Source organism: Tauraco erythrolophus, chromosome 3 (assembly GCF_009769465.1).
Source record: "Tauraco erythrolophus isolate bTauEry1 chromosome 3, bTauEry1.pri, whole genome shotgun sequence".
NCBI classification, from domain to species: domain Eukaryota; kingdom Metazoa; phylum Chordata; class Aves; order Musophagiformes; family Musophagidae; genus Tauraco; species Tauraco erythrolophus.
Window position 1 is genome coordinate 47,406,303 of NC_141467.1, and position 24,728 is coordinate 47,431,030.

A 24,728-nucleotide genomic window follows, 5' to 3' on the forward strand; every position below is an offset into this window, starting at 1 on the left:
AGGGTTTCAGCACTATACTCACGGACTTACCATGATCACGAGAATATCACTCCATGAAAGGAGCAGCAAGAAAGGAATAAATATAAAATAATTATTCTGAATCAAGATCTTCATGATGTTTTGGAGTCATTCATGGGACCAACTGCACGTTTTGCCTTTCTCCTTTCTTCTTCATAAGCCTCATAGCACATTTACAACATAAGTTATTAACTGCATTGCACCAAGATAAGCAAAAAGGCTGGAGTGGGGTGGGGAGGAAGGGAAGGAGTAGAAATGTAATCCACAGCAAGTGAACTGCTTCCAGTTCACCAGAAGTAGCTACAGCTTCAGAATCTCCCACTGGTCAGCAAAACAGATATGGAAATCTGAAACTGTATCAGATGTTTCTGATAAATACAAGGAACCAATGCAAGCATGACTAACTCCAGATTTTTACTCTTTAACCCTGACAAGGTATTTTCTATTCCTCTAAAGTCCTTTACCCACAGATTTAGGCATGAGGATTTTAAGAGCACCAAAACAGAGAGCAGCATGCCACAAAAACCAGAGCTTTCACCCACACTCCTGCTCGCAGAGAACCACCCCACTTGGCTCTTCTCAGCTCACATCAGTGTAAAGGAGATGAGACTGTATTGCAAGCCAGCAGAAATGCAGGATGCTGGCAACTAATTTGCAGGCAAACAACAACTGAGTTGCTGATTTCTTCAGGCTGATTTGCAGCAGCATAGAGGAAGATTAAAAAAAAAAAGGCAAGCAGAAGTTCAATATGAGCAATATATTAAAAAAGAAAAACAATCTCCCATCACAAACAGGCAGTCTATATTTCTCTGTTCACTGTTCCTGATGTGTGCATCCTAGCAGAAAAAAGCTAATGGAGAAAAATTTAGGTCTTTAATTTAAATCCGGATATCTCGTTTATACCTTTGCTCAACCATAGGGCTCAGCCCTCCAAGCACTTTTCCAAACTGAACGGAATTATACTACCCTGTAAACACATCCCTAATTAGGACATTACCCTTTAGTCTTGACATTATAATAATTTTTAATAGATTCAGGTGGGTCAAGCCCTTTTGTGCTGAGCAAACTAAGCTCCTCATGTAAACTCTTTTCACATCTGAAATGGAATAAATGTTGAATTCACAAAAAAAAACCCACTCATATTGTGACTGATGACTAAACAGCAGCCCTATAATTATGCACACTGCTGCAACAGCTATTTTATTCTTGACTATGCAGAATCTTTCTGCGCTACATTACACATAGGGCTCTTTTAGTATATGTAAAATTAGATAAACCATGCAAAAATCCTTTTATGACTCTTAGGATTTTGGAAATGCAAATAAAACAAGAATACTAGATGGCATTTCACATGAGGAAATGGCATACTGAGAATGACCATACTGAAGAAATTGCCTTCTGTCCTTCCACTTGCAAAGTAAAAAAAAAAAAAAAAAACAACATCTGGCTTGTAACCACCACATATCTCATGACTAACTTCCCATTTCAGCTTTAAAAGAGGGTTGAGATACCCTACAGACAGGCACCACAAAAACCTGCATTGAGGAGTAAAAGAGAACTAATCTCTATAAAATAGGGATCCTACACACGGCTCCTTCAGAAGGATGGAATTTTTCCCATCAGCTTAGACAAAGCCAAGATTCAATCCACGGTATTTCAATTTGCATAAATTTTTACAAATTAAAAATGCCTGTCCTTCCAAAGCACTTCTTGCAATCACCAAGATTCATTGAGATATGATCTACAGGCAGAAGTCTCATTAAAACTGACTGGGTTTAACATGGGTTCATCTTACATACAGGAAGAAGAATGATCATACCCTAACAACCTGGAGGCTGCAGAGAAGCAGGTAAAGCCAATACTATTTCAACTATAATATGAGAAACACTTGAAAGTGACAACTCTGTATCTTTCCCATAAGCAAGAAACCAATCCCATTGCTCAGGTGGCTTCCACCAAACTCAGCAGGACTACCCTGCTCCTCACAGCAGGAATGCATCTACCCCTCAGAACCGCTTTTGTGCTGGGGCTCCCCAAAAGCTTACCTGCTAACCACCCAAACTGCAAAGGCACCACCAGCCTTTGACAGCTCAGCTCTTCCTCTCAGGATCCCTGATCAAGACAGAAGAGTGTGGCTGATGCAGTCAGGACTGATTTAGTGCAAGCCCCAGGCAGCCTCCCATGGCATAGGTTCTTCATCATGCATACGGCTGGAATTAAAAAGCTGCTTACACCAATGAAAACTCAGGTTGTAGGCAGAAGGCAACACTGGAACCTACCAGCAAGCTATTTTGATGCTTTCTCGAGACAGGTTAGCATCAAGAGGTGCTACAAGTGCACACACCAGAAACAACTGGGTTTAAATTTGGCCCACCAACAATCTTCTCAGTGCACCTTCCAGTAAGATGGCTGCCCCGTGCCATCTTTCAGACACAGAGAGGAAGGGGAGAAGGAAAAAATGAAAAAAAGAAAAAAAAACTCAGTCAAACATACAGAACAAGGATATAGTCAAAAAGCTGTCCCACTCTCCTGGAAAGAGGATCTGCTCAGAGAGGAAGCTGGCTGTTCCTGATTATTGAGAGAAGCAACGATTCCTGGCACTCTATCACATATTCGTGCCATTGGACAAACTTCTTGGCTGGTTCATCACTAACTGAAAAATAACAGAGGAGCCACTTTATGCTCAAGACTTCTCAAGCTAAATTCTCCTCTTTGTTACACCGATTTGACTCCTGCCAGTGGGTACAGCAGATGGGAAGGAGAGTTCCTTGCCTTGCCCAGTGCAGGACTTTCATTGTTGAAGTAATTAAGACGTACAGATTAAAACATTTGAGTTGCTATGAAGTTGCCAAAAAGGAGAAAACTTTCATTTATCATCAATACATTTGATATCTTAAATCCAAAAAAAAAAGGCACTCAAAATCTCTGCAACTGGCCAGGCAAATCTGTAGTAGAAAGACAGGGTTTAAACTTTAGGAGAAGGAAAATAACGAGTCTCACAAAAATCGCAGATGCAGAGAGACCTTTAATTCTAGCAGCTCTGTGAAGTGCAGCTGGTTTTGACTTGGCAGTTCAGCTTCTGCACGTTAAAATAGCCGTTCTTTCCACTGTCAGAATTGGCCACGCTTTAGTTTTTGATTTACAGCTGAATCCCCCTGGTCTATTCCCATTATCCTCAGCAAGACTTCGATGGAATTTGAAAATTCACAGCAGTGTAATCACATCGCAGTGCTGCTAGATGTTTAGCATTTTATTAGCTATCATCAAACAAATCGTTAGGCCTGCACCGTAAAGCATTGCTGGACTTTCACAGAAATGCGTGCTCAGCTTTGGTCAAGCCTGGTATCTAGGAGGAACATCACCCCTCAGGCAAGGTCTGGCATGCAGCACTGAGATATCCGACCTGCATCTTCAATGCTTTCGGAGATGCCAGTCCTTAACCCAAAGGCACATGATGTGGTAAGGCCGGGTACAGGATTACAGCTGTCTTTTAAATTCCATTTGGAGGTAAAATAGCAACGAGCCGAACAACAAAATAACGCTTTGCAGTTTGCAGCCTGCTTCAGTGTTCTACGCCTGCCTTTAACATTTTAATCATTATTCAGACGATCAGATGCAGGCAGCATTGCAATAGTTTCCATGTCTTACTAATCCAGCTACAGCTGCTCTGGAAGGCTGTGGCAGGCAGCTTGAAGAGCATCTGAAACTGGCTTTGGATTTTTATCAACCGTATGAACATACAAGGAAGAGTTATGCACAAGAGACTCTTGATCACAGTTTCCAAGGGCAGTGTTTTAATCCAAGAATCACTCTACTCAAGAAACTTTTGCTAGCCTTAAACACATCCTTTGTCCTTCTCTGTATTTGGGTATCGCTTACTTGTCTGAGGACACTTCCATAAGGAGAAATATCTTTCAGGAGACCTAAGTTCAGAGACACCCCTGGGACTGAACAGAATCGGCCAAGCATCAGGCTCGTCTTAGCAAAAACGCAGCCACGCACCGCAGAGCAGTGTCTAGGAAGAAGTGCAAATGGCTTCTCACTATATTCAGTTTTTCCATCTGCAAGATGTATCAAGCAAGCAAATCCCACCACCGCACAAGTGCACAGATGAAAATACAAGAGCAGGCCTGGCTGACACATGGGCTCTCTGCCACTTCACCAACACAAAACTGCCTGAGGCACCAGCCCAAACCCGAGGGATGCAGGCTGAGGTGCTCCGAAGCCTCGCTTCTGCAGTCAAAAGAATACACGTCTCATTCAGGACACAAATAATTTTTGTAAATTCTATTTTTCACTACAGCTTTGTACAACAAGAAACAGATTATTTCCCCTGTGAGCAACATGATTCTCAGAGAAGATACTTCTGTAGATTTGTTGGGATCCCTCTTTCAGAGCTACAGAACTGGCCCATGGGCACGCCTGCTTCCCAAAGTGGCAGCACGATTTTTGAGCTCCCTGCCAGGCCCTCTATCAAATGAGAGGTCTGTTGTGTTTTCCCTCCCCTACCCCATCATCACCACCTTTAATTGTCTGACTTTCTTCAGTACCAAGCCTGGCAATGTACTTCTGCAAGAAGAGCTCCAAACGACATCAGCCTTATGCCACCAGCAATCTACAGGGAGTTTCTGCAAAGGTCTGGGGGGTGCTCACTTGCAAAGCAAATTTTTGAAAAGGAAGAACTGGAACCTTCAGGAGTGTCAATGTGCTATCATGGGTGAAGGGTACTTGTCAAATGAACAGCAACACTCCCTTTGAATATTGGAACCAAGTTCCCCAAGATCCCAGCACAAACACACAGATCTTGATGCAACTGTGTTTTGAGGGGGAGGATTATTCTGCAGTGTCTCACTTCTTCAGTAGGAACCACCACGGTTCTTTCAGTCAACTGCCCATGTCTAAACCTCACAAGAACATCCCTGTCTGCAGTTTTGTTTGTTGCATGCCTTCCTTTAAACTCATAGTATGTGGTAATACTGGTATCTTTTAAGTCAGTCAGCATATTACTCCCATAAAGTCGACATAGTCTGCGTCAATTCTCCCTCAGTAAAACATCCTACGCATCATTTCTAACTGCTAGTGTCATTTCAGGACGACACTCGTGTTAAGGAGCACGAATTAGCTATAGAATAAGGCTTTTTCCTCTGGTGCACATTAGAATTCGATTAACTCTAATTCCCTCTACACATAGAAGCGCACCGCTTATTCTCAGAGAGATTTTTCTTTCCCCAACCAGGTCAGTCCTGTTACATCAGAATACAATCCTTCCTCCTAGTGCTGCAAAGACGGCATTGGGCACAGAAATTCTTGACTCTGTAATTCTCAGCTCGCTAGCTGTTAAATGAAAATAATAATTACTTGATTTTACCTTGTAACAGCATTATGGACATTTAAATCAGTGATAGCTGTAAAGTGTTCAGACAGTAGAGTGACAAAGAACCATTTAAGTGCCTTAAGAGACAGTCAAGTTCTGAGTTTATTTATTTGATGTTGATATGCATCTTCACTCAGTACCACCTGTATATTCCTAATAGCCATTTTAAACCAGCAAAATATCTGCTGGACAGGGCTTAATGGTATCTGGCCTCTTGTAGGAGGCTGACTCTGGCTGGATGCCAGGTGCCCACCAACGCTGCTCTATGACTCCCCTCCTCAGCTGGACAGGGGAGAGAAAACATAACGAAAGGCTCATGGGTCCAGACAAGGACAGGGAAAGATCATTCACCGATTACCGTCACAGATAAAACAGACTCAACTTGGAAAAATTAATTTAATTTATTACAAATCAAACCAGAGTAGGATAATGAGAAATAAAACCAAATCTTAAAACACCTTCTCCCACTCCTTGAATGCTTCACTCTCAATTTTCTCTACCTCCTCACCACCAGCAGCATGGGGGGAGACGGGGAACTGGGGTTGCAGTCAGTTCATCACACATTGTCTGTGCCGCTCCTTCCTCCTCATGCTCTTCCCCTGCTCCTGTAGGGTCCCTCCCACAGGAGACAATTCTCCATCAACTTCTCCAACGCCAGTCCTTCCCATGAGCTGCAGTTCTACACGAACTGCTCCAGCATGGGCCCCCCACGGGGTCACAAGTCCTGCCAGCAAAGCTGCTCCAGCGTGGGCTTCCCACAGGGTCACAGCCTCCTTCGGGCATCCACGTGCTCCAGCATGCGGTCCTCCATGGGCTGCAGGGGCACAGCCTGCCCCACCATGGTCTTCACCACGGGCTGCAAGGGAATCTCTGCTCTGGCACCTGGAGCACCTCCTGCCCCTCCTTCCTCACCGACCTTGGTGTCTCCAAAGTTGTTTCTTTCACGTATTCTCACTCCTTGCTCCCACTGCAGTTGCTGAGGTTTGGGGTTTTTTCCCTTCTTAAATATGTTACCACAGAGGTGCTACCACTGCTGCTGATGGGCTTGGCTTTGGCCACTGGTGGGTCCCTCTTGGAGCAGCTGGAATTGGCTCTATCAGACATGGAGGAAACTTCTAGCAGCTCCTCACAAAAGCCACCCCTGTAGCCCCTCCTGCTACCAAAACCTTGCCTCACAACCCAGTACACCTCTGAACATATAACGTATCATCTGATCCCTTCTCTCGATTTGTTTTCCTTTAGCCCGCCCTGATTAGTAAAACACGTACAGCCATGGCCTATCTGCTTCACCTCAGAGCTGGATGTGTTTGCAGCCCTGTCCACCTCTCCTGTTCCCAACCAGCCGCCAAAGCCAAACGCCTGCTGCCAGGTTTGGCTCCCTTACCTGTGTGATTATTCAGCATGCGGGTTCCTTTCCCACACAATCTCGCACACATCCTCCTGTGGAACTGAACTTGGGCATGCAGAGCTGCTCTGATATCTGCCATACTTGGCACTTGGGAACGCAGTCCTACTTGTCCTGCCATTTCATAGACTTCTTTAGAGTTAATAAGTTTCTCCGTATTCACTGTCACAGGTCCATTGCTCTCCACCAGATCCCAGTCTAGTAATCTTTCAAAAGACAAAAAACCCAAATGCCCAGTTTCAAATACACTTTTTTGTGATGTTTTGCTGCATCTTTTCCTCTCCTATAGACAAAAAAAAGAATATTTCTAGCCCTCCTCCACCTCCAGACTGCATATTAGTTACGGTATCTCCATCTATCTCTTTTGTCAGAGATATGCCTGGAGACCCCAAGCAACACCATGGCCCTCACCAGACTATAAAGTACAAAGCAAGCATAGATGGCCAAAAGCACTTTATCATCTTATCAAAGCGATGTGCCTGGCCACAGATGAGAGAGACTGAAGAACAGCTGATGTCTGTATAGTAGCTAACGTTAGCAGTAAATTCATGTTCCTAGAGACATTCGTATATTTGTATATGTCGTATCATATGAAACCAAAGTCTCTCCTAGAGTGTTTCCAAGATACTTGGCATCATCCTGCTATCATAACTGGGGCTCCAATCTCAAGGCTCTTCATGCTGAGTTGAAGGCATGGAAGTCGCAGCCACAGCCTTAAGAACTCCAAGATGAGCAGACCAGTCCTATCTTCCTCCTCTTTCTTCCCCCAAACACTCAGTTCCAAAAGGATTTGCCCCAAGTGCTCCCTCCCAATCTGGCAGCTAGTAGGCACTCCGCTAACTTCAGCTGAAGATTTGACTCCAAGTGTGGAAAAGTTTTCGCAAATATGTGGGGACTCAATAGAAAGAACACTTATCACCTTGAAAGAAGCCAAGAGACGGTGCTGGAAAGACACCCTACTCAGAAAGGGAGCTCTCTTTGCTTTGTACATAGTCCAGTGACTGACATGGCATTAAATCAGCAGCAAGGAGCAAATCCTTGTTTTACACCGTGCTAGCAGTGGGTGGTGGGATTAGCGGTCAGTTAAACTATCTACTACCCAAGAAATCACAAAGCGGCCCACGTGGCTGCTGTACATTTACTCACCCAGCACTTAAAAACCGTGCTGCTCTTCCGTGACCTGCCAACTCTTTTGCGTGTAAAGTTGGCACAGGAACATAAAGCGATCTTTATTTATGAGACAAGGGGCTGCAGAGGGAAAGGGAGAACAAAGACGCTTCCTTCAAAGCTATTCTTTAAAATAACTCCAATAGAATAAAAATAAATAAGTAAAATCATAAGGCAAAACAGAAATGCAACTGCTAAAGAAAACAGCCTGTGGGTCAGTACTCCAGCTACCTCAGTTCCTTTCTCTGCAAGATGACTCAAGAACAGCAACACTGTAGGATATATTAAAAAATAATAACAAATTAACACTGCAGCCAACCTAGCTCTGGAATGTCTAACTTAGAAATTTTTAAAGTTCTTCTACTTCAGTCAAAAACCCTAAACTCATACTCTAATTCCAATATATGTGCTTAATCACAGCACTTTATCATACAAAGTGCAAGTAACCACACCACCATGCTAGCATCAGTGTGGACAGCAAAGATAACAGCCTTCAGTCATTATTATTTAGAAACTGCTTCCCCACATCAAATTTGCAGCTAATTCTCTGTGTCTTTTCTTACACGTTTCCTTCCCCTCTCCACACAAGTTATCAAATTCGGAACAGTAGCTGAACTGCCGAGAGAAATAGAGGATTTTAAATTGAAATCAAGAGAGCCGAATCTCATCAACAAAATTTCTTATACCTTGACAGCACGTGGGTATGGACAGCTGCTGAGGAAGAATTGTTAGCCTGATGAAAAGGAAGATAGAACTTAGGTTTATTTGCATTCCTTCATCTCAGATTGTGGCTTTTTGGGGGCACTGGCTATTCACTTCAGATGCTGAATTCCTTGTTTTGAACAGCCTCTACAGTTTCAAGTGAGAGCATGATCTCTATAAAAAGCAGCTGCAAATAAGGTGGTATCAATCTAGCTGACTAATACGACAAGAGGATGAAAGGAGAAACAGGAGGAGCACCCTTCAAAGGAGCAGTCACACACACGCACAAATAAATCTCCTTTGGAGTAGCAGCACGTGCCTACAAACAAGCAAAAAACCCTGCCACTGCATGGGGACATGCAAAGCCTGAGGCCATCCTTGGTGAGACTTGCTCATGCTTTACACTACAGTGAAGCAGCTTTTGAGTACAATAGCGTGGTCACAAGCTGCGTAGAAGCAGTCCAGCCTTTTTGAGACCTCAACGTCAAACAAGGTTAAGTCAAGCGCTGGCTGGTTAAGTTTCAAAAAAACTGACTCAAGACTGAACAGATAACGGGAAGCAAGACCCCTCGATACCTGACACAGCTGCCCACTGAAGAAAGCTCCATCACAAAACCAAACACCATAAAACCTTTCTACAATGGCTGGACTGCGCTGCAATGCAATGGAGGGCATTTAATTGGGAAATAGCACCACCTGGTGACTCCCGGTACTAAAGGAGAAGGAAACGGTCAACTTGGACACACTGGGACAGGAAGGAGCACTGGCTAAATTACTCAAGTGAGTTGGGAACCAAGAGCCTGGGTAAGGAGGGAAAGAGAATTGTATGACGGAGTTACTAGAACTAGACAAGTAGGAGAGACAGAGGTGGAAGAATAAGAGTGCCTGACCACCTTCCCTTGGAAACATGGGCGTCTCCCACCACTGTTACCACCTTGGGAGCCTGTGTGACGAGTGGTGTGAACTGCAAAGGGATGCTCACATCCCACACATAAATCACTATTAATGAACCAAGAAAGGAAAAAACCAACCAAACCACTCACCCAACCTTGCACAGTATCAACAATGTTGTATGCCACAGAAGGATTTTTTTTTCAGTTCATTTTTAGACCTATAGCTGTGGGACTACATAGAATCACTACTGCCCAAAAAAGAATCATAACTCTAACTGCCTTCTACTGATCATTGACTTACAGGACCCTCCTGACCAAGGGATAACACAGACCATCAGGTAAATCTACCCTGCCTGATGCCCTGTAAGTGACAAAAGAGCATATTACCTCACACTCGATGGTACGCTCTCCCACCTCTTCTCTCCTACCATCCCAGTTCACCTTAATGACCTCTCCCTGTTACTGGCTTGCTGATTTCCCATCTGAGCATCATCGCAGACTCTTAAGTATGGTCACTTCCATATTCACCACTTCCTTTTTTCATTTGAGAGCCTCAGTTTACCACGGGAAAATTCCTATTGTGGTGCTACAGATGAGTGGTGATCACCACTCACCATCCCCCCTGCCAACGAAGTAGGAACTGAGAGCAAACTTAGCGAGCAAACTTAGTGTATCTCTCCAGCATGTGAAACCTCAGCAGGGAGGAACTAAACAAAGCCAGAATAGAACAAACTAAAATTACAAGTCCTGCTTTAATGCCTATGCAATTTTACTGGCAGCAATACTCGACTTTGGCAACTCAAATGGTCAGAGTTTATTTTCGGGACAAACTTGGGAGACCTTTTAACATCTGCACACTGCCATCCTTTTACTATCCACTCTATTTCAAAATACACATGCAGTCACAAAAATCCACTTGATGTACGACTCTTCTCACAGACAAATTCCTATTAAAATACAGTAAAAATGTGTGAATAATATCTGCTTGGAAATCCTGATAATCGACCCTGAACTTGAAAAATTAAGTAAGGGATAAGTGTAAGCAAGCAACTTACAAGTCACTGTATCTCACATGGTCAATGATAATGAGTATTGATTGCAGGGGCTGTTATCTCTATTGGTCATATGTGCACACACCAGCATAACAATCTGGCTAAATATCATTCATCATCATTGTGCAATGAAGTGATCAGAGAAACTAAACTCAATTTTCAGACTAAATACATAAATAACCTGAGGCTTTCAAAGCTCAGTAAACACATTAGGCAACAGCATCCTGACAAATGTTGGTTTTGAGTACAGTTTGGCAGCAAAAAACGGGATAAATAATTCTGTGTTACTCTTGCCAAACTAAATTCTTTTTCTAAGTGAACCTTCCCCTCATATATTTATAGCAGCTGAAACTTTCAAAATAATGGTATGACGAGGAGATAATCTTTGACCTGAATCAGTTTAACACAAGTGTCTGTTCATACTCCAACACTCTGTCACTTCTGTTGTCAAATCTTACCATTAAGGGCCATAATTTCAAAATACAGGCTTATTAGTGTCATATATTACATAGAGGGAGAGGAAGATTTGAAATACCTGTCCCCACATAGAAGATACTCAAAATCTTCCAGCCAGTCTGGAATTGATAATCCACTCCAAAGATTATAGCTTCATATTACAGATTGCCTACAAATCCAAACAAAGTCATTTTCTTACTAAACTAAGGCAGTGGCTCTTTATGCAATCAACTATACGCACATCAACTAGGTACAGCATTTGAGGAAGTGGCTCTTGGTGTTCAGTTTACTATTTCAGTAACGTAAAAACTGTCCAGTGGTTGCCTGCAAAACTTGTAAAGGGCTGAATTACCTTCAAATTTGCCCATCCAAGCTCAGTAAGCAACTCAATTCAATGCTCAGGCGTTCCCCTCCCAATTTGTAACTACCTCACCTGCAACTTATTATTGCATTTCATACCAAAGAGGAAGAAAAAAGCCACATAAATTATGAGTGCCAACTGAAACATCTGTTGAAAACTTCAGTACTGGAAAAAAGAAAGCCTGATCTCTCTTGCAGCAACAGGGGACAGAGAGGAAGGAGGCAGAGTTTCAGGGGGCAGCTATATAAAGACATTTCCCCTAACAAATGGGAACCAGCCTCATGGCCCTGGATCTTTGCTCCGAATTAGAGGAGCCCTCATAGAGGGTATGTCACCTACCAACAATCAGAGGCCAACAACTCTTCTTTGCCTCTCCACTGGCCAAACCTGGCCGGACACAAGCAACCTTGAAGATGGGACAGGGGCTAAGGAATTCGTACCTTTATTGCCAAAACTCTGCCTCTGCTTCCTTTTAGCTGACACCGCAACCTGTAAAATCAGCAGTCTCTGATGACCACCGAAGGTCAGAGTTAGTCTCCTTTATCAGTAGCCTAAAGGTTGGCCAGCTGCTAACGGCATCTTCCTTACACGCAGGCTGCCCTTACAATTTGCCAGCTCACCTGCAGACTTTGGAAATTTGCCTTCATTAGCCTTCCAGACACATTAAAACATGTGCCTTCCCCAGGGGCATCCGGGGAAGGGAGTGAGTTGATATTTACTGGAATTTGCCATTATTTGTTATCTACAGTGAAATGTAGATAACATGTAGACGTAGATAATGTACATCTACATGGACATGAAGTGGCATCAAGGAGAGGCCTAACATCATTGAAACTGGGAGTTTTCATTTCCTGAATTGATGTGCAGGACTGGGAATGAGCAATCAGAGGTTTCCATAAACCTAAATTAGTGTTAGAAAATTTTTCACTAAACTATCATTTTTAATTAACTTAGATTAGCAGTGATTTCATGCTCATTTCATCTACTGCTGGGATCTGAAGTTCTCCCTAATACAGTAAACATCACCACTTATTTTAAACAGCGTCATATGAGGACCTACCTGGTGCCTTCCCCTCTGTCACCCATGCAACTAAAGAGAAGAGATAACAGCAAGCACAATATAATAAAACCCAGAGCTGTTTTTTAAATCTGTGGATTTTCTGCATGCTGCTGTGAATTTACTGAGAGTAAGGCTATCTGCACTGAACAGGCTCGTCAAGGGAAGACATTATCAGCACAAGGCCATATCCCTTAAGCAGTTGAGTTCTTGAATGTTTTCACCTCCCGTTGATTTCAGCAGGAATGATACTCAGCAGCTCCTAAAGCTGGTACCGCTAGTGCTAGGGAATTTGACTTTTTAGGCAAAAGCCCTTTAAATGAGCAGGAACAGGTTTTGTTGCTGTTATTGTTAAGGCACCTTCCTTTCTCCACCACAAAAATAACAGGGAAATAAGTATCTAACTTACAACTGACTCACAGAAGAAAGTTTTGATTCACCTGGACAATTTTTCTCATCTTCACTCAGAAATCGGAAACCAGAAACAGTCAAAAGCATATGGACTTTGCAAATCTCAACTGAAAATATGTTGGGAACATTTCAAATGGCAATGCTAAACCATGAAGTTTAGTAAATTTAAGGACATCTCCTCAAGGGACAAGAATAGCTGGGCTAGAAGAAGAGCAGATTTGATCTTTCCCTCAAAAGCAGGAATAGACTGAGCCACACAGAGGGTACTGAGGAGTCCCTTCCAGGACAGGGACAGGCTGTTCAGATGCTAAATATGCATTCTGTATCAAAGCCTGTGCGCTTGGGATCATGTGGGACTGAGTCCAAAGCTCCTGTAGACACCAGACACGGCAGAACATCAGGCACAAAGATTTTGGACATCTCAAGCGGCCCAGGAGATCCTACCAGATCTTCTCTTTCAGTTACCAGATCTGCAACAGTGTTCTTGACCGGTCAAAAGACAATGCAATCTAAACAACAATTCTGCAGGCTCAGCTGGACAGAAGTGTTTTGAAACATAAATGAAACAACACTAACCATGGCAAAGTTACAGCTTTAAAAGAAAAGAAAAAAGGAAACATGAAGACTAAAACAAAGGGAGAGGTGGTGGGGTTTTTTCACCCCACCCTATTACCTTGTATGTATTACTCCCTTCGCTGTTTTGTTCTGCGTGGTTTTGTTTCCTTATTTACGACTTCTCTTTCCCTCGCTCCTTCTCTGACTTTACTCCTCGTGTTCTTCATTCCCTCCGACTGGTCCCCCACAACGCTCCTCTAACACTTTCCCTCAGTCTCTCAGTTTTGGTCCTCCACTTCCTCTTCCTCCTCCATTAGTCGCTTGCTTTATCACTCTGTTCCTCCAAATCTCCTCTACACTGACTTCTACACCCCTTTTTCTACTGGTCATCACTTAAATTATTCCTGAAAAACTTTACTGGCTGTAGGGCTACCACTCTCCTTCAGATAAACATTTTTAATTTGGACTTATTCTACAGGTGCCAAAGGTTCGTTCTTTCTCTCTCTCTTTTGTCACATCAGCCTAAAGAAGGCAAAGCCAGACACGAAATTCTGGATCAACTTAATTACCTAGTCAAATAAAGCACCATCTCCAAAGTTTGTGTACTTAGTATACACAAAATTTTTATCTTTGTCCTCCACACAGGACAGCGTTCAGTTGTGTATTAAAGTATATGCTGAGCTTTAAGCTTGGGATTCAATTCAGCCCATTCAACAATGGGCTGAACGATGTATGCCGATACATTGCTGAAGAGGGATTATCCCGATGTGTAGAATTAAACACGTGTTTAAGGACTCGACTCTACAAATTAAGGCTTCAGTAACACAATCGTGAATCAGCATTTATGTTATCTGGTTTTATACAACTGCCATTTTTGTCACATAAAACATGCTCCAACCGTCTGTCTAACGCCTAGGCACGCATTTATTCTTTTCAAGCACATCCTGCAGGAAAAAAATACAGAAAAATATCCAAGGCAGGGCAGAGGGGGAAATATCAAAGGACAGAACAATTGACTCTGAACACTATGCACACCAACCACACTCTGCTGCTGGAGTCATAACAGTTGAAGACATTAAACGTGGGGGACAATGTTTAATTCCTTCATTGACAATTCAAGCAAACTAAGACAAAAACAAAGTCCAACTTTCCTTGAATTTTCCACAAATGATATGGTCAAAAAAAAAAGAAAAATGCTGACTTGAGGGATAACGTAAGAAAAAATGTTGTTTGTAGCACACTCAAGAACCGAATAACCTAAAAGTAAGATTGTCTGCATAGTATTGCAAAGGTTGAAATCAGCATGGATTATGCACCATGAAGGACTTCTGCCCCAAACGTGGTTGGAAGCTTCCTGTTCATATCAGCTTTAACAAGATATATTGCAAGTGAGATTTTATAACTCTTAAAATAGATGCACTAATATTTAGTATGCTAAGGAAAAAAAAAAAAAGGGAGAGGAAAAAAAGAGATAATAGACTTCCTATCCAATAAAGGAAATCTGTTCTTTCTCATTTCCCAAATCCTTCCAGGAATTAACCAACTGCCAGATTTATCCAGCCACAAAGTGGAAGTGTGCCTTTACAGATTGGTAGTGCTGTGTGTCAGTCAGCGAGAGGGAGTTTTTTTTAAATTAACAAAGAATGTCTTAAGCAAACAAACATAATATTTGCTTGCACAGATGGCAGAAGTTGCTTGAGATTAAAATTGTGACTGCGCATGGACAAACACCTCAAATTTTTCAGTTGTAATATGCTTCTAGCTCCTAAACTACTAACCATGGCAATAACTTGCTTTCTCTCCCTTAAATCAAGTAGTTAAAAATGAATTTAAGTCTGAAGAGCCATGCTGAGCCTTGCTGTGACTCCACACTGCATTCAACGGAGTCTTCTTGGAGATGCTTTTCATGTCACTCTATGGGGACCCTGATGATCCCTACTACAGCTTCTCTGCATTGGCAAACACGAGACATTGACCAAACACCTAAGGAATCTTCTGCTGCTGAATCCCCAGCATTAGCCTCACAAGCAAAAAACGGACATGTCTGGAGAACGCACGCAACAGCAATCCTGGAGATGAAATACCAGCTACTGATTACACGGATAGGATAGAGAAGGTTAAAGCTACTCCAGTGCCCACTGTATCTCATGGGTCACCAGTGAACATGGGAGGACATGTAAATTACCTTCAGGCATGTCCCACTGCTATGGAGCACAGCTGTGCTGGTGAACCACTAGATCCTGCTGACACTATTAAGCTTTGTTTGCTGCAGAATTAAATGTCTTTCCCCAAAAAAAATTTTTCAAAATTTAATCCACTTTAGGAACCTCTTTAACTCACTTCGGTTCTGTAGATAGGCTTTAAGGTAGAGGAAAACCTGCATCACAGGGTCCCTACTTGTAGGTGGATTCCTGCAAAAGGCTGATACTTATCATTTTATAAGATTGCTCTTACAGTTTTTTATAGTCCCTGGCAGAGGCTGACCGTGACACCCGATGACGTCTGCAGCATCCTGTCACTCTGCTGACAAAGGAGGAAACAATAACTCGGGGACAAAAAGTATTTAGCAGCTGGATTTCACACACATGTACTTCCACATGCTGCCAAAACAAGAACTTACTCTGTTCAAAACAAAAAGCACAAAACCATAACTGCTCTACCCTCTCCTCCAAGAAATATAAAAACCACACACTAACTAGCACTTGTGTTTAAAAATAGCCAGGCAAAAATATAAAGCGTTTGTTCCACTGCCTGTTGTTCAGCTTTCACAAACAGCCCTGCAAGGCTGGAGATCGTAAATCAAACCACTGGCATTTGCTAACAGAAGGTTGTGCTCCGAGCCGGCTCTCCATCCATCTCTGCTGGCGGCTTTCTAGAGCTTGGATTTGTCTTCCTATGGTGGTGTTCAAAACCGCAAGCGGTCACGGGAAGGGTGTATAACATGTTTCAGAAGAAAATGGAAATGTGTCCCTGGCCTGTTACAAGTTAAGTTGAGATGGAATTTAAGAAATTTACATTCACCTCGACCTTTACGTCATTACCCAATTTCTACAACGTAGGCAGACAGAAGAAAAACATGGAAATAAAAACACCTTTTATTTTCATGTACTTCAGGAGCATGTGCCCCATGGCAGCTCTCATGCACCTTCTGGCAAAGGGCTGCAGAGTTATACTCACACAAGCTGCCCGTAGGCTGCAAATGCAATTTAGTGGGGGACACGAAAAGCACCCGACAAGGAGCAGAGCACAGGCGGCTTGCTCTGCCCTACCCAAAAAGTGAGGGATAATCTAACCCATCGGTGGGATTAGCACTGGATGGAGGTAGGATTTTTTCATATTTTATAATGCAGCCAATTATCCAAAGGAAGTGGAGGGGAAAAAATAAACCAGCTTAAATCTGCTGTAAAGATTAGTAGGCTAAACATTTAGAAATACCAGGCCATGTAAACTAAACGAAAAGACCAGACTGCACACTAGCTTGTAGTGGCTTTCCAAGGGAGAGCCCACCAGAGCAAGACACTCCAGGAGAGACAGGAAGCAGCAAGCACTCCTTGTGCAATCCACTGCCCCAGGATGAGCTGTTCCCACCCATGTCCTCATGCCACCCCTGCAGAAAGCGCCAGGGAGGCTGGAGCGATTCACAACAGAGAGCTTTGGCCATGCCCAGGGGGCTGCATGCTGCAGCCCTCCATGCCAGCTGCTGTGGGTCTGGCTGGCCCACAGGGCTGCGGAGCTGGTGGGGAGCAGGTGAAGCCGTGACTCTCAGCTATTAGCCTGTGTGCCAGCAGCCACGGCATGGGTGAAGAAACCAAGGAGCAGAAGAGGGAGTAGATACTTACTGACATGACATGCACTGCCAGCTCTGGAGACAGCAAACGATCATCGCACTGAAAACAAGATCCTTGGTGCTACCAGGATAAGCTCCACAAAAGAATTGAGACCAACCCTCAGAAGGACGGACACGCCCGACAGGCACGCTACCTCATTTAGCCACAGTGAATGTGTTTGTTCCCTTCAACGTCAGGATCCAGTAGCCCAGAGCAAATCAACACGCCAGTTTCCCACCACCTTTCCCAACCCTTTTGGAGGGTACCTCTTGGTATCCATGTGGTGGGCATTCAGCTGGCCCCAGAGGCAGCTTGAGGAAAACGCAAGCAGAGGAAGCCGCAAATCTCCAGGTGGAAACATAGATGACAGCCAGGAAGTCAAACCATGACTCCAACTTACAGCCCCCCCATCAACAGAGGTTGAGAACTGAGCACCTGAGAAGAAACAAGTTGCCCTGCACACTCAACAGCTTGTCTTCTGAGGCAGCACCTGAACCATGGGGAAGGTGGGGTCAATGGTGCAAACCTGCTAAAGCCAGTAGTGTTCCCCTTCAATGAACCCCTCAAAACCAAGGCGTAGGAAAGGAAGAAAATGTCACCAGCCCCAATCTCATCTGAACAGGGACGTAGCCATGAAATAGATGGTCACCAACAAAGACTAGGCAAATGGCATTTGGAAGAAGGAGCAGAAGGAAGGCAAAAGAAAAGGAGGCTGTTTGAAAGCAACTGGAGCAGAGCTGTAAATGCTTCTCTCAACAAGGAGTTAGCTTTAGAAACTTTAGAAAGAGTATGTCTTATCCGGCCTGTACACTTGCAGTCTGCAGCACCCCCATACCCAGCTCACACAACCCAACACTAGCAAAATTTACCAGCACTGTAATTTATAAACATTATCATATGCAAAAGCCCTGCAGGTTGAGAGGCCTTTGCCCATGAGCAGCTCAGCTAATGCCCATTTTGCCACTTCCTTAAACTGCACTTTAGCTGCAACACATCCTATCAATAAGGCAAATTATCACCCTTGAAACAAGTAGCACCATCAACCAGAGTCTCAGAAAGCATACTTTAAATGTAAATTAAAAACGGCCTTTGAATACGGCTTGACTTAAGCCAGTTAAAAGGTATCACCTGATGAGAATGAGAGGGTTTTTCTTTTCCTCACACATTCCTCGCATGCAGAGTTTCTGGTTGCTTCACATGGTGCGCCTCAGCCTACTTCACTGAGCAGGGCTAAAACTGCACTCATGCGTGTTAAAAGAAAACGGAGTTTATTACCAATTCAACTTCCTTATTTTTGTAGAAAGAAAGAATTTACTTTTTTCTCAGAATTACTGTAAAACAAGAAGTTTCACGATTTTTCAGCCAATGCTAAGAAATTAAAAAGAGGGACTGAAGCAAGGGGCTGGGGAAATGTCAAAAAAAATACCCAAAACAATTACCAAAATTGGTAACACTATAAACAAAAGAAAGAAATACAATTTGAGAGACAGTAAAACCACAGCCTGCACATGATTTTTGGATGATAGCCATGGCAGGATTTCATTCAACCAGCAAGTTATGAGCAGTGGATGGGAGCTGAGAGCTGTGGATCGGAGTTGATCACGTGCAGTCCTCCCAGCAACAGGCACAAGCCACGGGGTATTCTTTTGCTGCCCACCTGATTACTAACAATGAGCTTCCCCTTCAGAGGCTTTGCAGTTACTGAAAGTAAAACCTCTTTCAAGTCTTGCCTTCTACTGCTTCAGAAATCCAGTTTGGTTCTGCTGCTGGAAACGAAAGCAGAATGTGGCCTCCGCATTTATCCTTTCTTAGAAGGACATTCACGTCACAATCCAGTCTACTTACTTTTCTAAGCAATCTCACTCAAAACTTTTGGAAGACATGAGTGAATAAAAAAGTTTTGTAGATAGGCCAGGAAAGTAGTAAGGTCAAGGTCAATATGAAATCCTGAGTTCTGTTAAACTCTGATAAATTGTTTACCTATCTGTTTAATGTCTACATTGCAAAAATCTGATTTAGTCCTTTAAACATTTCATAAATTCATATGAAAAGGATAGATTAGGTTTCTGAACAGAAATACTCATTGACACAAGATAAAAAGCATTTCCTGCTTGCTATGTAACTGGATTTTTATGTAATACTTTCCCCCCTAGAACCAAAACGACCACAGTTCCAGTCTTCTTCAGTATCCTGGTAGACTGTTCTTTTGAACAGTAAAGCAGGGCAATGGACCATGGAAATACACACACTGAAGCGCAAACTTCAGAGTATTCTTCACCAAGGAACAATACTGAGAATACCATTTCCCAAGGAAATGAGGCATATATAGTCACGCTAACTGTATGACTGGCTGTCTGTCTTTCAGTTCCTGGAGCACTTAAAATCATTGTCCAGTTTTACACGTGATTTGATGTTTCACTACAATGCAAAGAACTAAGTGGCTAGAAGAGAGACACAGCTGAGGGCTCCTTTGATGGAAAGACTGCAACAACGTAAGTTTCACACCAGTGACTCCACAAGACAGCCAAGCAAAGCCATGATTCAAAAATTTCTCTCATGATAAAGCTACTTGTTTACATAATAAAACATGAATGAATAAGTAGATGATGATGAACCATTAACATGGGGTGTGGAATCATTTGTCAGTCTCTGTTCTCTCAGATGATTATTTTGTGGACCAAATTTTAGAAGGCATACGTTTACTTCATCAGTACTGTTTTCTTCTTTTCGTGACCACCTTTGTCATCTGCACTACTTTGGTCCCTCTTGTTCTCTTTTAGGCTACAGCACTGCAGCTGTTGCATGTACAGCTTCTGCACCTGCGTAGAGCTGCTGTCTTCAGTAGCATACTCATCTTAACATGCAGACCCCCTTGCACGTTATCCAGTGAGAAGAAAGGTCCTTAACTAGTACAACCCATCCAGGGATGCATTTTTGGTTTTAACAGCAGTGTTCCTATCTGGGTTGGGATATCTAGGCACTAAGAGCATTAATAATGACAAACATATTAGGGTCAAAAGAGAAATAAAATTGTTGTCTCTTATAAACACCAACACAAACTAAAAGACTCTCAGTCACACATGTTCAGTATAATAGCTATGTAAAGAAGACGACTGGATACTTAAGCTTTGAACTGAAAGGTCTGACATACACACGCAGGAATTTGTTCTCCAACAGAACTCAGATCTCTACATTATCAACACATGAAGACAGGAAAACCAGAGAAATTTTCTCCTTAAGAAAACTATTATCATATTCCAAATTACTTCAAACATAAAACAATTCTGAGCTCAATTCCACAGCCTGCAAGTGCAGATGCTGAACACAGAGGTGCACCACATCATCGAAAGGAATACACTGTTACCCATACCTAGCAACTGGGATTCAGCTGTGGAGAAACTCCTGAGGAAACATCCTTCTCCACAGAGGAAACGTCACTCCTTTCACAAAGTTAGGCTCACCAACTTCAGACAGTATTTTCAGACTACGTTCTAGCAAAACGCATGCCAGCAAGTGACTTCTTATGAGCAAGAAAATAGAAACACAAACAGGTGGGTGAAGAAATTCAGTCTCAGGCAAGGAAAACGTAGGCATTACATTTGGGAAAAAAATGTTTCTATGGTAAAAGCAGTTAAACTCTGGGACATAACCCTGGGGAGAAGATAAACCTTCCCCGTGAGTTTTTTAGGAACAGGTGAGACAAACATATGTCAGAAAAATTATGAGAGGAGCTTCAGGGCCAAGGGATGATCTCTGAGTCTTCCAATCCTAACTCCTCTTGGTCCTATGATGAATAGTCACAACATAAAAATGTAACAAACAAAAACAAAAGGAAAGAAGTAATGGACGTCACTTTAGATGGTAGTTAGCAAGCCACCTCCCAAAGTCGCTCCGAAGGGCTGTCAAAGTTTCCTCAGGAAGTGACAAAGACAAGAAACTTTGCCTTAGTCCTAAACCTGGCAATCTCTTCTGCGGTTGCCACACACAATTATGTCAGGACTTGGCAGAGCACTGTAAATTGCTCCTCCAGCCTGCAAAAAGAAAATGTCAGGAGCCAAGGCACATGGCACTCAGCAGCCACAGCCAGATTAGGAAACCTGGCAGATCTTCCCAGCTGCATGCCGAGCCACATTTCAGCACTGAAGCACAGCCCAGGAACACATCAGCCCCTCTCTGCCCCTCTCTCCTTCACCCCCTCAAGATGGTGCCCACTCAGGACAGAAGCATCGCACAAGCCAAATGGGACCTGCAGTCCATTCCACCACATAAATTGAGCTGCAGCTAAAACTCGCTCAGCCCCAGAAACAGGTGGCCTCTAACACGGGGACAACTGCTGGGAACAGAGAACGGACTGGACTGAGAGACCAGGAAGAGTTTGGGGTGACAGGACAGGACTTGGAGGAGATGCTCAAGCGTTTTGCACTTACGAAGATGAACACCTTCCACGTACAGATACCTCACTGTCCTGCAGCGACAATTTACCGGGTGAAATAGTTTAGGAGCAGGCTTGAGGCCATTTGCATGGCAACACACTCGAGAGAGCTATTAAAATTGTAGCTCCATAGCTCTTACACCTCAGGCTGCGAGGCACTGAACAATCACGCAGGCATCCTGCTCCTGCCAGCCCACCAGCCAGCCAGAACCATCTCTCCTCAAAGAGCTCTGCCCTCCCAAATTCATGAATAACGAAGCTCCGCCATCAACAAAGCCTGCCTTCCAAACTGACTCACACCTAGACTTGAGCTGCCCCAAATTTCCTTTCTGTCGTCCTCTTGCTGGTGTCTCCTTCAACTTCTATAAACCCCCTGACCCGTTCCTTTGTTACGCACTACTCCACACTGCCCCAGATCTCTCCCATCACACCCACAGAGTTTTAAAAACCCCGAGCTGCTCTGGAGGAGGAGGAAGTGAAATGCAGATACTCAAATGCCAGTTACGATAGATTTGCGTTGAAAATTAAAGGCCAGTTTCCCTCCCGTGCTACACCATGACCTGGACAATGCGGGGGTACATCCAAGAGCTGGTAACTTACTCCCCATCCCTACTGCAACAGCTCCAGGCCAAGCACTGGCCCTGGAGTACTGCACTAACTTATAAGGGCTGGCAGCATGGAGCACAGCTCTGGTTTTTCTCTTTCCCTCTCTCCTCATTCCCCCATCTAGACCCTTTACAGACAAGTAAGGCTTCGGGGCTTCTGGAGAAGCCAGCCTTTGCAAGCATCAGGCCAGCTGCAATTTTTTCCTCATTGGGGAATTCTGAGCTGGCAGAAAGAGCCCAAGCCCAGATGCTTTGCACAGCTGAGGGCTGTAGATCATCAACAATCCTCCCATCTGATTTAGAGGTGCAATCCAGGGCTTTGTTCAGGAGTGGAGAGGGATACAGGTTTACAAAACGACTTAATCCCTAATTTCTAACAAGGATAGGAACTCATCTTGGGACTTGGACATGCCAGACTTGATTATCACAGGATCTATTAGATACAATATAGATTAACCTACCAGGTCCAGGAGCTATCGAAAAGACAATTGTTAAGATTCCTTTTAGTAGATCTGAAAATATATTTCTGGGTTATTAAGATTAATGCCTGCCCCTGTTCATACATGCAGGTACAGAGCCTCTCTGTTCTGGAAATCTGTCCGAGCTTCCCGAGGGGATGTGTCATATGAAGGAGTCCTCACTTTTCAGAAAACAGAGCATCAATCTTTATGGTAAATGAGATGTCTATGATCAGAAGTAGATAGTTTTCTAGCATTACACCCTTCCTCAGGGAGGAACATCTCACTAACTACTAAGCAACTATAACTACAGACACATCTTCCTAAGTATTCCCACTGTCACCCTATCATTTTAATGAATCTACAGAGTAATTGCATACTCCTCACAACACAGAGCTGCTTTATAGGTTTCTTTTCCTGTCTTAAAAGAAGTAAACAACTGCCTTGCAAAACCTCTAGTACATTTTAATGTTACAAAATAGCAATAAATAATGGGCAAGAGGAATGTCATTCCACAAGACACTTCATCTCTATAAAATTACAGGACTTTCTGCTGGGGAAGGAAAAATAAAGACATATCCACATATTCCACCACAGACTCCTCAGGTCTGTACAAACCACATTTATTTTGTCTCTATGCCATTTTAAAAGTTGAAGGCAGGAATTCTTACCAAGAAAGGAGGAACGGTCAACCGCGACATACTTTGGGTTGAACTCTCCAGTGCCCTGGCACTGCATCCTGGCACTTAGTCCAGGGCAAGGTACGTACTCCTGCTGGGGTAGGTGGCAACACAGATCACAGAGAACCGGAGTGTGTGTGGTTTTTAAGTGTACTTGTACTGCATGAAAGAGAATTCACTCTAAAACGCCTTCATTCATGCAGCTTTTCCGAATGCTTATGGAAATATGGACCTAAAAGTAGCCTAACTCGCATCTGATAAAAAACCCACGCTAAGTCGCGATGCTCTGCTACCGACTGTCCGAAGAGGTTCCCCCTGTTCTCCCAGCGATGTTTGTAACAACTCGCTGAGCAGCTCCCCGCGAGCAGGACACGGCAGAGAGGGGGGCAGGCGGAGCCAAACTGCAAAGCTCAGCACATTGCTGCTCCAGATGGGAAAGGCGCACCCGGGTTCGCCAAAAACCGAAAAAAGAAAACGCGGCGGCAGAAACCACGTTCCTCTAAGGAGCCGAGCGAGAGACTTCAATACACCCAGGCAAGTAATTTAATAAAGCACCGACACGGCACGGCGCAGAGGTGACACGGGGCCGAGGCGCCCGGGAGAAGGAGCCGTCCCAAATAACGCCCGCCGGCGGGCAGCGCGCTGCGGCTTCCCCCTCGCTTCCCTCCCCACCATTGTTGCAGCGGCTCGCTGAAGCCGGCGCTGCCAGTGACAGCACCTTAAATCCTGCCGCGGGGCCGGAGGGTAGCAATACCCTCCCGGACGCTTTTCGGGGTCTCCGACACCGCCGCCGGGGCCACCACCGCCTCCCGCGGCCGGTGAGAGCCGGCGCTCCGGCGGCGGCGACGCCCCCCCGCCCGGGAAGCGCCCCCCAAAGAGAACCCCTCACTTCCCCCCCAGCCCGTTACGCCCTTCTCACTCTTAAAAAGTTCAGAAACAAGACAAAAACAACAACAAAAAAACCCACCGAAGCCTCCTCCCGCCCCCCGGAGGCCGGTGTGCGGCTGCCAAGTTTCGGCGTGGAGGAATTCACCGCGGCCGAGCTCCCCCCGCCCGGGACGGGGAGACGCGGCGCCCTCCGGGAGGAATGGAGGTTGAGAGGGGGAGACTGGAAACGTTCCCCTTTTTACGAACACCCTCTCTCCCTCAGCCCCCACGTGCGGGATGGCAAAGAAAGGGGGGAAGCAACCCCCCCGGTCCCCGCTACTCACTCCAAGCAGACACACTTTCAGCTCGCGTATCGCCATCATCTGCCCGGGGCCCGGCCGCTCCGCA

At 44.2% G+C, this 24,728-nt stretch overlaps 1 protein-coding gene across 1 annotated transcript in view; it reads right to left on the bottom strand.

The window, feature by feature from the left end:
• RAB31 (RAB31, member RAS oncogene family) overlaps nucleotides 1-24,728 on the bottom strand; it is an 80,830-nt gene that overhangs the window by 36,587 nt on the left and 19,515 nt on the right. The window contains exons 2-3 of the mRNA XM_086609294.1: nucleotides 6,777-7,003; nucleotides 2,298-2,346 (exon numbers count right to left, since the gene is read on the bottom strand). Coding sequence (XP_086465420.1) covers nucleotides 2,298-2,346; nucleotides 6,777-7,003 — 276 coding nt within the window. The remainder of the gene's footprint in view (nucleotides 1-2,297; nucleotides 2,347-6,776; nucleotides 7,004-24,728) is intronic.